General features: G+C 27.5%; 1 protein-coding gene across 2 annotated transcripts in view; it reads right to left on the bottom strand.

The window, feature by feature from the left end:
* The window catches only part of LOC107164024 (scavenger receptor class B member 1-like), a 114,678-nt gene that overhangs the window by 79,110 nt on the left and 16,889 nt on the right, over positions 1 to 18,679 (bottom strand). Inside the window, exon 1 of one of the 2 annotated variants that reach the window (XM_015511697.2) lies at positions 4,550 to 4,682. The exons of the other annotated variant lie outside the window; for it this stretch is intronic. Within the exon in view, the coding sequence (XP_015367183.2) occupies positions 4,550 to 4,631 (82 nt within the window). The 5' untranslated portion in view covers positions 4,632 to 4,682. Of the gene's footprint in view, positions 1 to 4,549; positions 4,683 to 18,679 lie in introns of those variants that run through there. 2 annotated transcript variants of the gene reach the window in all.

Consider the following 18,679-nt stretch of genomic DNA (forward strand, 5'->3'; position numbering starts at 1 on the left):
AATTTAATATTGAACCTGTTAAATATGATATAACTATAATAGTGATTAAATTTTTTTTTTAGTAAATATACTTATTAATATAATAATATTCAACTTCTTTTTTTACTGTTTTCGATAATAATAATTTACGGTGACATTATTAGATTATATTATATTATTGAAAAAGTAGGATTTAGATTCGAATTATAATATTATTCAATATCATTATCCACAAATCGACTACGTGGTGCAAATGGCGAAAAAATTTGAAAAATGGTCAAATTTATTTTGTATTTTGTCTATTTACTCGCATATACATGGATGCAATGTTCATTGCTGGCGACCGTTAATACCACCTAGTGAAACTCATTCTAAGGTACTTTATTTTTTTCCACCATATCGTAAATCATCGCATCATATGATTTAGTATGAAGATTGAGTATGTAGAAGTATGCATAGTTATGTATATACTTAGTTTGAAGTTTTACATTTTTAGATTATGCTGTTTGAAAAATGTGTGAACACGTTCAAAAAAATTAAAAAGTTAATGTAAGATAAAGGCACCATATCCGATTTTGGAATTATCATCAGTTCACATAATATTATAATGGAAAAATCAAAAATAATATTTAAACACCATGGAAAAACAATAAAATCATAATCGTACCTTAATTTTATTTTACGGGATATAAATGTTTTGCTAATATCATGAATAATATATTTTATCACGGTATTATTAATACCAACACCTACTCTAATTATTGCATTGGCACTCCAAAGTTTGATATATATTTTATGATTTATAATAATAGTAAAAAAAAAAACATCTGCTTAATACGTAATATGTGTACTCGCTGTTAAATATTATCATAATAATTTACTGGTATAAATGAAAATAATATATTTATCAAAAATAATTGCTACATATTATTCATTTATTTTAAATACTATAATATACTAGCTAGATAGCCGATAGGTAATCAAAATTTAATTATTAACAAACTAATTTTCACTTTTAATATTCGATTAAAAATCAATAATAATGGACGTATCGTTTTTTTTCCATCGGATATTGGAAATCATAATTTATTGAACGTCCAATGACCAATATATTATCTCTTATAATGTTATATATTAATAAATATTACCTTGGGTAGTTTCTCGAAAATATGCTTAGCCACTGGTGCATGTACGCGATTTTGACAATGATAGTAGTTTACATACAATATAGTGAGTGATGCATTAAAACTTTTAATAATGATATATTTAAATACCTAATAATCATTACACACACTATACGATGAGCTAATGAAATAAAAATATAACGAACTAACGTTACACATAATATTATGTGTATACTGCTAGCTTTATAATATTAATTAACCTATTCATCCATTATTAAATATGAAAATTAACGACGAAAAGAACAAAAAAAATCCTCATTTAAATTAGGTACTAAAAGTAATTCTCCCTAAAATTAGTCACTCAGTTATATCCTAAATCGTGATATTTGAGCAGTAGATGTGTAATAAACGTAATTGAATGTGTCAACCGGGATAATTAAATTAAATATCAATTTGAATTAATGAGCATTTTCCCATCAACGAGATTTTTATAATTCGTTAAAAGTCATCGGTCATGTCAGTAAAAATGTTAACAAAAATATATCTGTACAATATTCCTATATTTTAATTTTGAGTGCTGTTAAAATATTAATATCGAAGTGCCCAAAAAAAAAAAAAATGTTCTTTCATTTGGAGCTTGCAGTATCATATACTCATATTACATAAAATTTATTCCTGTAAAAACGTTATTTAAATTTGAATTACGTAGGTAAATCTAATATGTCATAACCACTTTGTGAAATCTATCTTTAAAAAAAGTAGCAAATTTCATGAAATATAATATTTCAAGAAATTTTTAATGTTTCCTAATGTGGTCATTCATTTTGTGAAAATAAAGCATATTTCAGGGCTCAAATAATCTTCTTATTTATTTAAACGCCATAATTAATTGATATTACCATACGAGATATAAATTTATTTTGTATTTATATAAAAATACTTGAATATAGTTATACTGACAGTGATTTATAAAAATATAAAAAACTCATGATGAAAAAAAGAAATGCGTGGCGTGTAATTAAAAAAAATTATATTAAGTCATCATTGGAATGCGAAATAACAATTCCCACAGTACACGAACAAGTACCAATTTTTAATTCTCTGTAAACAATCTAGTTATCACTATATTTCTAAATGTGATTATTTTCTCCAAAGTAGTAATTATCATTAACAAATAAATATTTTGATTGCGAAAATATAGCTGATTTTGGTAAATATTTTTCTTAAGTCGTTATTCAAACACGATATTGATCAAAAAACGAGTAGGTATCAATTCATATAATAATAATAAAAAAATGTAAACAATTTACTTATATCAAAAAAAACTTTTAAATTAATACCTATACATTTTTCCTAAAATATGACAATATATTTGAAAATATTGGCTTTGAATTGAATTTAAATTTTCACAGAATAATAATGTTATAAGTTACTTAGAATAGTTTACAAACTCTCACAAAAACGTGCAAATGCAAAAAACCCTGAACTTAATTTGTAAAAAATTGAGACCTAATAATAATAATTACATTTGGTGAATATTTTATTTCACCAAGTGAATGATAGACGTTGTTAATAGAAATTACACTATGTCGAAATGGAGTGACCGTTTCATAACAATACGATCGTTACGGGAAATGTTTTTATAGGTTTCAAAAGTGATGTGAAAAATCCATCTCAAATGAACAGATTTTCATTAAAAGATCGATTTCACGTAGTTCAGAATATGACATATATACGATTCACTTAGGTAACAATATAATGTTATATACATATATAATGTAGGTATCTAACTATATAGCAAGGTGATCAATAACAATAATTATCATTATATTATTTTATATTTAGGAAACGCAAGTTCTGAAGGTTTCCTGTTCGATTGGGTGTATTTTAAAAATGTCTTCCGAGTAGAAAATAAATTACAAGATTATAAGGTAGATCTCTACATAACACTACACGTATATCATTATCTTGTGTTGACGCGCGATATGAGGTCGTCCGATTCCAGTTCTGATTTTATGTACCTACGTAAAAACTCATCCACAAAATCGAAATTATGTACCGTCAAATTATGCAGATATTATAATATTAATTTATTATAGTAATTATTATTAGTATGATATCATTAGAATAATATTTAATCCAATAAAAAATACAATCGAATAACGCGCGTCTCGTACGGGCAAGGCAATCATCTGAAAAATAGGTAGTAGATAGGTATTATGTACGATGGTAATTTTATTGGATCGTTTTGTGCAAGTGTTAAAATATTTCTGTGAATACCAGCTGCTAAAAACGGTCACAAGTAATCGTTTTTTCTCTTTTATAATTGGTAATATCGAGATATCTCTTCGGGTTGACGACCGAAATTTACGACGAGTGTGGGTAGAAGAGGACCTGCAATTCTCTAAGAAGTAAATAACGACAATATAATATTTTATGTACCTCAAGTGCAAATATAATATATCATTATATTATATTACAGTGTATAATATTTCGTACGTCCTCGGGTTGTAAAAAAAAATAAAATTAATGAATAATTTAATAATGTAACGACGGCAATAAATTATTAAATGTGTACTCGTGAAAGGAATGATCGTTTTTTAACCGGAAACAAAACGACAGATTTATCCGTACAGTATCGATACGGTCGTTTTCGCTTTTGTTATTATTCCCAATAGGAATACGGCAACAGTATTATTATAATTGTATTTATTTTTTTCGATGCCTTCGGCACTACTCATTATAGTGTTATTTGCAATTTGTAGCTCAACCACGTCAACTACGCGTTAGCACAGATGACATCGTCACATCGCAGTGATATATAAAATTGATTCGATTGGTTTAAATTATTTAAGTACATATACGTATGTATCCACAATAAATACCAGACGTTCTACTGTTTTGATTAGACTAATAAAATAAAATAATTCCAAACTAAGTTTTTATAATTTCTAAATAGTTGCAAAAAGAGTGTCAGTAAAATACTAATATTATATAAAGCTATATATGTGTTATGTTTTATCCAGCTACCTAACTCCTCGGCCTATGTTAATGACGTATTTAATAATGTCTTAAAGTACTTTTATTAACAAGTATATCGTAATATCATTGGTTTTAATTGATTTTTATTATTTATAATATTCTTTACGATTTGAGTGAAATAAATTAAAACACTAAAAACCCTATAAAAAAGGATATTTTTTTATGTTGTTTACTACCAACCCTAAATTTTTTATCCATGTACATTAATAACTGAAAAAAAAACCGAAGACAATTATCTACTTATTAGTTATTTCATAATATTGTGTATTATTTTGTTTGTATATGAATTTTGCTTTTTATATTGATATATAATTAATATACCTCAATATTTTTTTTTAATTAAAATATTAATTTTATTATACTATATTTATTATTTATTAAAATAATTGTAAGGTTATACTTACCTAAGTTTAGCTTATCTACAGTGCCAAGGATGTGGAAAACAAAAAAAATCGACTGAAACATCGCAACAATTTGTCCTTTCATTGGTCACTGTGAGTTTGTGACTTAGCACGGTAGGAAAAAGATCGTATTTCACATGACATGCGTACAAAACCGGTTTATAATCCATTATTTTCTCATTATTCACTACACACTGATCAAGATATTTAATACAGTTGAATAAATTTATCTGTAGAGGCTTCCTACGTATTTTTAATTTTGGGCAAGCTTCGCATTACACCGCCGCCCGGATACACGCACTTCCCCCGGGAGACCGGAACTGTATATTATTATCTATATTATTTTCAATTGTGATTTATTTTGTTACTGTTATTGATGTACGCGATTCATATGATCATCACCAACGTGTCTGTTATAATTGTGTTATTTACGAGTGTTTTTATGATATCTCCGGTCGACCGTCTGTTCGGTGAAAATATTGTCAAGCTTAATTAAAATCACACTTACTATCGACGATTGCGTGCAAACTGCTTAGATAGAATTATTATAATGATACTTCATGACCGTGAATTGATTGCTGGGCATGAAAGAACGTCGTCACATTAAATATATCTTACGTATCAAAATCATTTTAACATACTATTGTTATATTACAGTTAATTATATATATAAATATATATATATATTTTTTTTTAACTAAGAAAACTGTAAACAATTAACGTAATATTATATGCAAGAAAAAAAATCTGCACATTTTTATTAAGAAAAAAAAATGTATATTAAAAAATATAGTTGGAATTATCAATAAGAAACACAGCTGATTCACAAAATCTGAGTAAAATTTAAAACTTTAAAAATTTAATTTAAAACTTTTTTTTTAATGGTTTTTAATTTTAAAAGTTACAATTTAAAATCTGAGTATTTCAATCAACTTAGGTTTACTTTTCTTAGTCGTATACAACTATACAACTATAACGAATAATATGATTTCATATTTTGAGGTGAGAAATAGTCAATGTATACCATGTTTAGATATTGTAGGTATGATATACTCAATTATCTGTCAAAAGATAATGATACAAATAAATTTGCATAAATTTGCATAAAATTATTTAATTTTAACCGTGAGTTAAACAAAAAACAAAATGTGATCAATTATAAACTATTGGAAAATATGCCTACAAGTCTATTATTACCTTTATTACCTTTTTATGATACAATTTATAAAATTACAAAAATTATGGTTTATTAGGTAAATTGGTTTATCTATCTTCTACAAACTATGGTTGAGCTGAAGAGAGGTATAACAGAATTTTATAAAATACAAGTAAATATTAAAATCCCTCTAATGTATAGAGTTTTGATATCAAAAAAATAAAATACTCCTAATTTATAAATATAGTTCAAAAAATTAATACAAATATAATTAAATTTAAGAATTTAAGAATTTCTAGTTTTTTAAGTATAGGTAGTCAATATAATTAAATAAACCGATTTTTTTTTTCTTTACGTTTTAGTGCAGTAAATTCACTGAAATCATTTTATATTGAGATGATAATGTTATTTACGATTTTAAGCTATAATTTAACGTGTGATACCACAAATCTTAACATTTATTAGTATTTTTTTATTATTATTTGATGACACTTTATGTTTGCTATTAATCTTGAAAATTTAATTTAAGTTTCACCATATACTTTTCTTATACCAACTTAAAAATATTGAAATACACTAGTAGGTACAGATCCTATAATTAAGAATATTATTGATAATATAAAAATAATATTACATAAACTATCCTTAGAAATATAAGCTGATTGGTATCCTTCGCTCAGAATTTTTTTTTTTTTTTTGTAATGACCAATGATTTATCACTGAACATTTACCCAATGGCGAGTTACACTCGAAACCTACTTTATAGCAGGAGTTAGTTTTCCGGTTATTTATATTAATTGGCATTGAATTAAAATATGAAGGACCTAAGTGGTACTTCAATGAAATTTTGGCACAATTTTTATTGCCATAATAATATTGACGGCAATATAATATTATGTTCTATTACTACACTTTGCAAAAATATCAAAGTTATGTAACAATACTCAACCTTACTTTTTAATACTATAACTGCTTGTTTTATAGTTTCAATTTAAGAGGTCTATATAAATTATTTGTTTTGAAAAAATCCAAGGAACTAAAAATTGTAATAAAAAGAGAAGCAAGTTATAATCTGCATAAAATAAATTGAAGGAAATATTACATTTAGTAAAATAACTTAGATTGTTCATAGATTCATTATGTTACTTAATAGTCTTAGTTAATGTTATAAATTTAAAAATATCAAGGTACTTAAGGCTAATAATATGAATAACATATTATATGATTGTTGAAACCGAAACACTATGTCGATTTTGTATTTCAAAAATCGCCTTCCACCAACTATGGTTACATTTTTATTGAAATTCAAGATCTTTATATTTTCAACTAACTTTTTAAAAAATGTTCCCAATAATTATATTTACCTACCGCTGTTTTTAAAATGATTCGATTGTTATATTTAATGATAATCCACATTTATTCCTACCAAGTAGAAGAATTGCTCATGAAATGGAATCCATATCGCTATATTATTTCAGTATTGTATAATTATTGTCTGTCTATTAACGCAACCTAACAAACAAAATAAGAAGTACCTATCGAAATAGGCACATCGCAATAAATATCAGTTTTCCCTAAAATCTAGTTAATTTAATAATTAATAAAAGAATAGGGATATTCATGTATGAATGAAGTATGATATTACTAGGTAAAGGAAGAATGTTATCAGAAACACATAACGCTTAAACTGTTAAAATGGCTGATATAAGAATTGTGCTGTATATATAATATCAATAACGAAGTTCGCGTGATTATAGGTATATGTATAGCTGTGTAAAACATATTACATTATACTGTTCGATAGCTTATATTAAAATATACGCACTAAAATATAATAGAACCGTTGAAATGTTGATTTTTTCATAATTATTATCATTACATATGCCATTTTTTTTTTTTTTTTTTTATGCATAATATATAATCGTTTGTTGTCGAGCACACTTAGTACGCGCGTAACAGCCGTAAACAATTTACCACAATATGTATTTATACATAATAATATATACACATGTACAACAGGTAAAAATATATAATCATAATAATATAACATACGATAATAATAGACGTAGGAGGCACCTACTTAAATTTAACACGACGATGAAATACGCAATTAAACGTCGGAACACGTCATTCGAGCAATATTTTATAATAATATCGCGAATCTCACGGTTATAATATCATGTACGTCTCGTCGAGTGTCTAGATATTATCATTATTATACCATGGTGCCTATATTATGTATAGATACACACGCGTAAAACGATACGGCGCTAACCACGGCGGTTTATTGCGCTCTGAGCGTGAGGGTATAATATTACTATATTGTAGCTATTTAAAAACATTATAATAACATTATTATTATCGCGTGTTTCGAAACTTGCAGAATCCTCACGGCATAGGTCTATCGCAAGGGCATTACCCGTTTTGGCGGCTTCGATATAAGGTTAAAATATTATTATATTATATTTTATCTATTTATCGAATACAATATTATACATATAGATATGTGTGTGTGTGTGTGTGTGTGTGTGTGCTATTAATGTATACGTATTTTATGTATTATAATTATATGCACATTCGAGTACCTAAATACTTTTTGCGAATCCATTCTTTAGATATTATATACATAAGTCGACGCGTATATTCGGTACAATAAAAAACGCGTACAAGGCTATCAAAATCGCATGTTTAATTGATATGGCTGTATTATTATAATATCATATAAATAATAGATTTCGTGTACAGACAATCTTGAAATATTATAGGTATATCATTAATGAATCATTATTGCAAAACACGTGATTGAGCTCGCGCGCCATGGCAGTAACATTTTATATTATATACCCCCAATTATTATATTAAAATTTAAAACTATATACTTACCATTTACCATACCAAATTATACTGTGCTTTAACACAAATAGAGAGAATACATTTTTTTTTTGTTTTTTTCTTTCAAATCTACCTTAAAAATATGAATAGTGAAAAATACAAATAAATTTGAGGTATAAAAAAAATATATTTATGAGCAATTTTTAAATTTTGCTTAAAAATAAAAATAAATGGCTATAGATGGCTGAGTAGTGACTAGCGAATACCATATCATAATTACTATATTAATTTTAAAACTATAAAGGTAATTGATACGATTATTTGAACAAAATCAACATATCATCAATTATGCATTTAAAAGAAAAATATTCTTAGGCCCCTCTGAATATCTTATTTTTAGGTTCATACGTTTTTTTATTCAATCTGTTAAAAAAAAGAACAATAAGAACAATTGATGATAAGATAAATATAAAAATAAAAATAGACAAACTGCAGAAGCATTCCAGCCGAGTACTACGATATAGTAAAGAATTTTGTTAGGCTAGCAGGTCACGAAACCACTGTTTGGTGTGCTAGGCTGCAGCAATTGAAACGTTTATAGTATGTTTTTTCTAGTTAAGCGACAAAAAATATTTTGAGATCAGAGAGAATGGTGTGGTTAGAGTCGTAGAGACATAGAATGTCGATTTTAGAATTTTACGTAGGGTTTTAAATTGGAATTTTTGAATAGGGTTGATGTTGGAAGTTTTGGCAATGCCCTATAGTTTTATCCCGTAAATCTAAACGGACCTGAGGATTTTATAGATTAGGAGTTTGTTGAAGAATGGATAGCTTTATGTGCTTAGATTTTAGAAGTGGTCGGAGGAGTCGGAAGCAGTCATTAAGTGTATGGATTTTGTTAATTATGTGAGCAGGTTTGCAGGTGAGACGGTGGTCAATAAAGATACCGAGGTATCGTAAACACTGGGCAGAAAAAAGCAGTTGATTGCCTATTGAGATAGATAGTTGGGCATATTCCATGGCGAAGAGCAAAGGTACTATAGATGGATTTGATTTTATTCATTTTTACTCCCTGTGTTTTGTACCACGATTCAAGGGAGTTGAAATGATCTTGTATGTAAGATGAGACTATGACAGGATTTGGGCTGGTAGTTAATATGGCTTTGTCATTAGCAAAGTTACCGATTAGAGTAAGGAGTAAGGTAGGCTGGTCTGAGATTAGAGCTAGAAGAGTAAGGGGGCAATTACTGCGTCTTGTGGCACGCTTGTTTTATATCAGTAGGAGAAGAAAAGGAGGAACCTACACGTACAGAAAAGAACCGATTTTCGAGTTAAAATTTGAGGATCAAATAATAGTGGCTAGAAAAAAGATGTTTTCATTTATAGAGTAGGCCTGAGTGCCAGAATATATTGATATTTTAGTATGAATTGATGTTAGATAGTATATTGAATTGTGTGACATTGTTAGATATTGACGTATATTATATATTATATTTCGTAATAAATAATACATAACGTATCAAACATTCATGTATCATGTTATATTTATTTTAGCCATAAAAAAATACTAAGAATAGTATATTATTCGAAGCAACATTGCAATAAATAATTTCAAAAACTGACAAAAGAATAAAACTAGGTACCTATTGCATAATATGTTTTCGTTTAAACATTTATTACGCATCTCTTCCTGGCTTATAACTTGTATACATATTGTTTCAGTTGTAAAGTATATTATTTTTAACCAAGTCATATTTTATTTTATCAAGCTTCTACGTTAATTGAACCTAATTTGGCTTTTTATATAACCAAACATCACGAGTTTTTATGGTCAGTTGCTTGATTTTTTTTTTAATCACGATTTTGAATATTTGAAATTTCTAGTAGTTAATGAGTAAATATTTCTTATTTATATTGGTTTAAGATATATTATTGTTCTGCGTGGTTGATTGTACATGTCTAGTACGTTTTAATTGGTTACATATTGAATAAATATTTCTCCAGAAACATATATTCGGTACTACCACCCATTCACTACCTACCTGTTAGTTTTCGAAGTAGATTATAGAAAATAAACCAAAATTTTTCAAAAATTATTTTTACTTAGTTGCTCTTAAAATAAATAATCTAAATTTAAGAAAATTACAGTATGAGAAATAGATTAAGAATCCTTTTTTAAATATTTAGATAATTTACTTTTTTTTTCAACATCATATTAACAAAACAAAATATAATATGACATTATGCTTTATGATCAACATGAAGAATAGATAACTTTAATTTGCTTCAAAACTAAAGCCAAACAATTCTGATCACAAATTTACACTATCGTTTCCCAATTTCAGTTTTCAGCATAATATAGTATCTACTCCAGCTTGGCTAAATAAATGTTTGAAAAGTTTTTACGAAACATAAAATTTGTGAGTTTAAATTAGGACCATTTTTTCTCAATATTGTTCTAGAGTTTTCAAACTTTTTTCGGAAACTTTGATTCCTAGTTCTTGAAGTGTTTTTTTTTTTTTTTTTTTGTGCCCAATAAGGATTAATTATTTCAAATTTGTTTGACGTGATATTCCGATGCTCAATATAAATCTATTTTTACTGTGATACGAATATTTTTACTCCATTACTGCCACCGTCCCGTTTCTTATTTCCACGACGGCGATATATCGCCTCACCCTAATAATATGATCTGCCTTTGCGTTTCTCCGGCGTCGTTTATGTTGGTACTTTCTCAGCCACGTACTATATAAATTCACGTGCATTCTTATTGGCAACTTAGTTGACATGAATTCATTAACAGTAAAGTCACAGTCAAACTTCTCTAAAATGTGCGATATGGAATAATATGCTACGCTAAACTGTTCGTTCAAATGTGTTTGTAAATATACAGACCCATGTTCCCCCTTGGACAGCCCAGTCTAGCCATTGTCCACGATTCATCATCGTTTACTGGTTTAGTTCTCACCAAGAGACCAGCCAGGTCTACACGTCTTCATGATCAGATGTTAGGAGATAAGACTTGTTATACTACAATCTGTATACTGTCGCTCAATTTTATATTATCGTTCATTTGTTCATTACACGTAATGCATCAACATGTCATGGCTATTTCAACGAGGTTGACTCTCAGTCTTACATGATTTTACATCAAACAGCGTCGAAGGTTGTTGCTTAAGCTTTGATCGTCAGATCATTTGCATATAGAAGGTGTCTTTTGCCTACAGGATAGTTTTGTTGTGCGCATATTACCTATATATGTTCAGTAGTCTAAAGACAGCTTGCTCTATGATAAACCCTTTGAATTGACCTTAAATATGGTTCATGTTTAATAATCTTTAGCCTATGTGTGGTATATCAAATAATATATCAGTATATAGGTAGCCTTTAATGTTTTTGAGGTATATTCCTTGTTTTTGAAGAGTTACTGCTCCCGTATTGGTATTTGATAGAAAGAAATTCTATATATCAATATAAGTTAAGAACTGAAGTACCTAACATTATTATTTGATTTTCGTATCAGTAACTCTTATTATATATTTTATAATCTAATACGGGATTAGGTTTCGATAATTATAATATTTATAGAACTGATAGGAGCATAATGAGTTGCACATGTACTAGAGGTGGCGAGGTGGCGGTATGTGTTCATAAAAGTTTCTCTTCAAAAATCATTAATATCCAAGATAATAGAATTAAACAGGTCTATGTAATAAATAAATAAATGCCAAATTGAAATATATATTAAGAGCATGTTATATCTCATCAACCAGTAATATAAGCGCATATTATATAGAACATACTAATATGATAAAATGGTTATTACCAAATCCCCACACTAACACATACATAATATTATCGGGTGATTATAATCTTACTGGTACTACATTTTATAATAATACTTTGGGACTAAAATATAATGGTGTCCGTTCTCAAAAAGCCAATATAACTTTTGATAGCTTCTCGTCCCTCAACTTATTCCAAGTTAACGCTTGTGCATAATGTATTCAACAATACTCTTGATTTGATTTTTACTAATAATAACGATTTAACTTTAGAGTTTCCGAACACAACTCTCGTATCTACAGATCGTTATCATCCTGAACTTCAACTAATTTTAGATTTTAATTCGAAAAATGGCCATGAGTGTTTTCGGTCTTGTCTTTATTTTAAAAATATAGACTATACGGTTCTCAATAAGTATTTAAATAATATCGATTGATCAATTATATATCACCTTAATGACATTAACACTACCACTAATCTATTCTATGAAATAATTAATAAAAATGTTCACTTAATTGTTAAAAAAAAAAAAACGTAATTTGATTATAAAAAAAATAAATAAGCTTCATAAATTATATAAATTAACTAATAATTATACATATAAAGAAACATTATCTATATTAAGAATTAAGATATAATTATTATTAATTGTTGTCAAAACAATGCTACATATAATACTTAATTAGGTAGAATACAATCTAATTTTATAAATAATCTGAGATATTTTTGGAAATTTGTTCAAAATAAAAAAACATTCCAACTCTTTACTAAATAATCTGCACTTAAATGGTCAATACTCTAAAATATGGAATTCCTTAATAATAATTTTAAATCCTCATTTGCATCTACTTACCTCATCCTCAAATTCAATAAATTTATTAACACGTCATATGTCACCCGTTACTAGTGATTTTGTTGATTTGTCGTCCTTGCACTGCCACATATCTATATTTGAAGTTTTTGATGATATTTATTTACATAAACTTGACATAAAAGAGGTCCAGATTTAATGCCGACAATTCTTCTTTTAAACTGTAAATACGCTTTTACTAGGCTTTTTTTCTTTATCTTTGTCTACGGGTAATTTCTCGTCATGTTGAAAAATAAGTTACATCTATTCAATCTCTAAATCAGGAAATAGAAGTGATATTCAAAACTTTTGACCAATCTCTAGACGTAACGTGTAATCTAAAATATTCGAGAAACTCCTTGAACTCAAAATTACATCTTCACTAAATATTGTAATATCTAACATTTATTATTTTTGTAAATTCTAATCTACAATAACAAACTTGATAATCTTTTACAGCAATCTAGTAACCATAGTACAAGAAAAACAGAAAATAGATGCTGTATACAATCTTAGAAAAGTATTCGATAATGTAAATCATTGTATACTAATATCGAAACTAGCACAACTGGGAGTAACTGATCCGATGTTATCATAGTTTAGATCTTATCTAACAGAAAGTAAACAACAAGTTAAAATAAATAAATCTATATCTGACTTAATTAATGTCACTTCAGAAGTACCCCAAGACAGCCATTTACCCCCCCCCCCACCATCTTATTTAATATATTTATTAATGATCTTCAATAGGTACGTATTTACCAATTGTAAATTAATTTCTACTATTTGCTGACGATTTAAACTTATATTTATCTATTAATTCTACCGATAATTGTTATAATTTACAAAATTATTTAATGAAACTTGAAAATTTGTGTCAAAACAATACATTACATATTAATGTCTCAAAATGTTCTCAAATAACCTTCACTAAACGTAAAAAACCTATTACTTTAAATTAATTTATTAAAACTGATAGGCAAAACATCATAACTCATATAAAAGATCTTGGTATAATTTTATCTAGTGATTTAACGTTTAATTAACATATTACACTCATGTGCAATAAATCAACTCGTATATGTTTAACTTAATAAAACGGAACTGTAAAGAATTTAAAGATCGAACTTGTTTGAAAACTTTATATTGTTAATTAATGCATTCATTAGTTGAATATGGTTCAATTATATGGAGTCCTTATCAATCTGGCCTTGTCACTAAAATCGAGATAATGCAGAAACGCTTTCTACATATTATGTTGTGTAACAAGTTAAGGAAGATTAACACCCCATTAATTAGATAAGCTAAACAATTTAATCTTCAATCCCTAGTGGATAAGTAGTTTAATAATGATATTTATTTCCTTGATATATTTAAAAAAAAAATTATTGTTTGTCCCGAGCTTTTAGAAAAAATTCTACATTAATGTAACACCCCACACTCTCCGTTCTACAAATACCTTTTAATACACAACCCAAAAAATAAAACTATATTCATTATGATCTCATGAATAGAATTTTAATAAATGGAAATTCTATTAAGAACTTTGACTTTTTTTTGATCCGTCAAGCAAGTTAAAAAATATTCTAAGTAATCAGTCATAATCTTCTACCTATTATAATTATATGTTGAACATTTATTTCTTTATTTCACATTTATTCACTCTATATATCTGTACTCTTTGCTCTAAAGAGCGTTATTATTTATTGTAAATTTTTCTCTTTCTAATAAATTATTAGTATTAGTATTATTAATATTATAAATACATCCATGCTTGGTGGTTTATCTCTTTCAAACTCGAATTCAATTCAGAATTGCTATTTTTTTTTTTTACATTATTTTTTTTCTATAATTTGTAAATTAAATATCGTATTAAACGGTATAATTTCTAGACATAATGGCATGTATTACAATTAATGTTAAGACCTCCTGCGACAACAACTAATTATGTCCATATGAAATATAAACATATTATAGTGATACTATTAACAGTGGAACGAAGTAATTTTTTCATGAGATATTTTAACTTATATAACTTATTGAACAAATGTAAATAATGTAATATCCTTTAAAATAAAAAATTGTTGGCACTATATATATATATATTTGAACAGAGTCCTAAATAAACAGCATCGATTTATGAATATGCGTTGTCCATAGAACAAAAATGTCACTCACCAGTCACCACACAACAACTGTTTGTAAGTATAAATATTTATAATTTAGGTTATAACTGATTTAATGAATTTGTATTCTTTGAAAATTATCAGTACATAAAAAGTAGAATTTGAACAAGTAATGTTAATATGATTTAACTATGTAATACCAAATGGTTTTCATTTAAAAAATTTTTCATCAATAATAGAATCTATACTTTTATATAATTTATAATATTATCATTGTACATCTCAAAAGTTTGACATGCATAATCGAGCGTCCGAGTAAATAGTATTTAACCATGTAAGCTATTTCCGTACGTCATTCATGAGTTTCGTGTCTAAGTATATTTAAATACATGGACTTTAACTAATACAATATAATAGATATTTATCAAGTGTGAATTAGGTTAATTAAGTATGTACTTAAGGTGCATATCTATATAATAGACTATACAATAATAAAAATAAGATTATTTGTAAATAATAATATTCATTTTTTTTTATTTAATAAGAAAATATACAACTATACAATTAAGCATAACAAGTAATAGTGATGATGAGGATTACATAACATGAAATGGCACGATGTAGGAGGGCTCCCAATGGAGCTACCTACTTGGGTATTTTATTAATTAATTGTTTGAGTAAGAGTTTGTCATTTAACTAGTAGAGTATCAATGAGTTTAGTGAGTAGTGCGATAAGGGGGCTTATCAGGGATTGGAATTGGACTAGGAAATTTGTTAATTGGGTTGTAACGGAATCGGTATTTGGATTTACACAGGGTTCCGTGAGATTTTGATTTTTTTTTTTAGGGTGGGAGTGGGGATTGGGGAGGTTTGGTTTTGTGGTAGACTGGGAGGTGCTCCATTGGGGTTGACAAAGTGGGGGAAAGTTATTATCTTGAATGATGTTGGTTTTGATTGAAGTTGTGGAGGTGTCTTGGGTTTCGGTTGGCCTGTTGGTTTTGATTGAAGATCGTCCTTTCTGGAGCAGTTTGAATTTGGGACAGCCTTTGTATGATGCTGGGTGATCCCCAGAGCAGAGGGCACATGTTGCTGGAGTATTTGAGTCCTTTTGGCATTCGGAGGAGAGGTGAATATCACCACATTTTACGCATCTGGGTATGTGATGGCAATAAGTTCTGATATGTCCATAATTTTGGCATCTTAGACATTGAACTGGGTTTTTTTTTTTGGATAGGGTGCTTCGATTTTGATTTTGGTATAGCAAATTGAATCGACTTTGTAGATGTTATGGTTTGATGGAGAAGGTTCCAGATCCACAAAAAATAATGGGAGGGGGTTTTTGGTTTTGTATTGAAGACAGTTTGTAATTGAACGAGTGATGAAACCGAGAGAATGGAGCTCTTCTTTGATGTAGTCAGTTGGTGTGGTATGATGTAGGTGGCGGATTACTACTCGGAAAGCTACTTCTTCGCTCGTTTGGTAGGTGTGGAAGTTCATATTATTATTTTCGAGAAATTTGATTATTTGTCTATATGCGTTAATTGAGTACGTCATTAATTTTAAACCGGATGATGAGCTCTTAGTGATAAACCCGTCGGGGTCAGTGAACGGTTTAATTTTCTTGCAGAAATCGAAGAAATCGATATCGCCTTTTATGTATATAGGTGGTATTTTGGGTTGATCGGATGAGATTTCTTGGGATAGCATTTCGACTTCATTTGAATTTTCATATGAATCTTCGTTGGTGGCGAGGGCTGAGAACCGATTTTTGCTTGAAAAAGAGTTGGTTTTTTGTATTTTTGGATTGGGGGAAGTTGGAGAGGTAGGTGATCTAATCGGTAGCGTTTGCCAATTATTTGAGTTGACATTGCTTTTAACAATTTTAATTGGGTGTATTGGTGAGTTTGTGTTATTTTTGGTATTTTTAATAAGACTGTGAGATAGTGAAGATTTCACTGGTGGATTCATTATAAAACTATTAGATTGGTAATTAAATTAAATTGGTGGACAGATTGAGTAAATTAAAATATTCATATAACTTGGATAACAGCAGTGTAGATTAGCTTAATTACAAAGATAAGGCAGGTCGTTACGGCACTGTACGTCTACTCACGAGGAGTGCACACGTAAAACTGAATAATATTCATTTAACATATATTATAATGAATGTTCAATGACAAGTAATACCAAAAAAGTTATATTTAAGAAAAAATAATCACCATAATTTTAAATATATAATTTTTTTTTTTTTTTTTTTTTTTAAGAATATTTAACCAATTAATAAAAGAGCGGTTTCTAACTCTTTGGGACATATCATAATAATTGACAAATGCGGAGTAAAAATAAATCAAAAGGCTCTTTACATTTTTTTTTTTAAACAATAAAAACTCCTTATCCAATTAAATATTAGAAAGTATTTTGTATTTTACAATGTTTTAGAAATACATATTTTATATTTTTATCACAAATGTAATGCATCTATTTTAAATTTTAAGCACCCAAATTCAATGTACTTTGTATTAATTTTTATTTGTAATATATGAACTAAAGGCCGTAGCTGGGAGAGGTTAAGACCTACTCCCCCCCCCCCTCACGAATAATTTTTTCATAAAATAAAATTTAATTGTTTTAAATACCTATTAAATTTTAAACTTGTAATCGTAAACGTGTCACTTCGATTATAAGACACAAATAAATACCTAAGTATAATATGTCTAATAATTGTAATGAATTTAAAATAAGATCAGTAGTTGATGTTATACCAGAAATGGAATAGCATCAAGAATTTGAAACTATTATGTGGTAAAGGCTATGATGAGGCATTGGCTATGAGTGGCCATTTAAGTACCTATTATATTGTACAATATATATTTTTATTTTCTAAATTTGTAACTTCTATACTAAAGTATAATCAATTATAATTGATGTAGAAATATAATATAATCTAGTTACTGAAATCTGAAAAAAATTTAGGTTCATATAATTTAAATAATATTTTTATAACTCCATATTTTATTAAATAATATAAGTACATTATATCACATTTATGCTCTAACTCCCCCAAAAATATTTTCCTGGCTACGACCTTGCGTAAACTGATACCTATTATATTTGGCGCATCTTTGGATATAATATACATTACCTAATTAATACGAAACTTTATATTTAGTTATAGGTAATAGTATATACTACATACGAACATTATATTGTTTATTAATACATAACTATTAAAATTTAAATAATTTTTAAAAATAAATCAAAAATATATATAGTATATACCAAATATAGTTTAAATAAATGTATCAGAAATTTATAACTTAGTGTAATAACTATAAATTTAAATTAAAAATCGAAAGTCAGCAAACATACCATTTAGGTACCTT

Source organism: Diuraphis noxia, unplaced genomic scaffold, assembly GCF_037042655.1.
Source record: "Diuraphis noxia isolate RWA-SAM2 unplaced genomic scaffold, SU_Dnox_SAM2 contig0001, whole genome shotgun sequence".
In the NCBI taxonomy this organism is placed as follows: Eukaryota; Metazoa; Arthropoda; class Insecta; order Hemiptera; family Aphididae; genus Diuraphis; species Diuraphis noxia.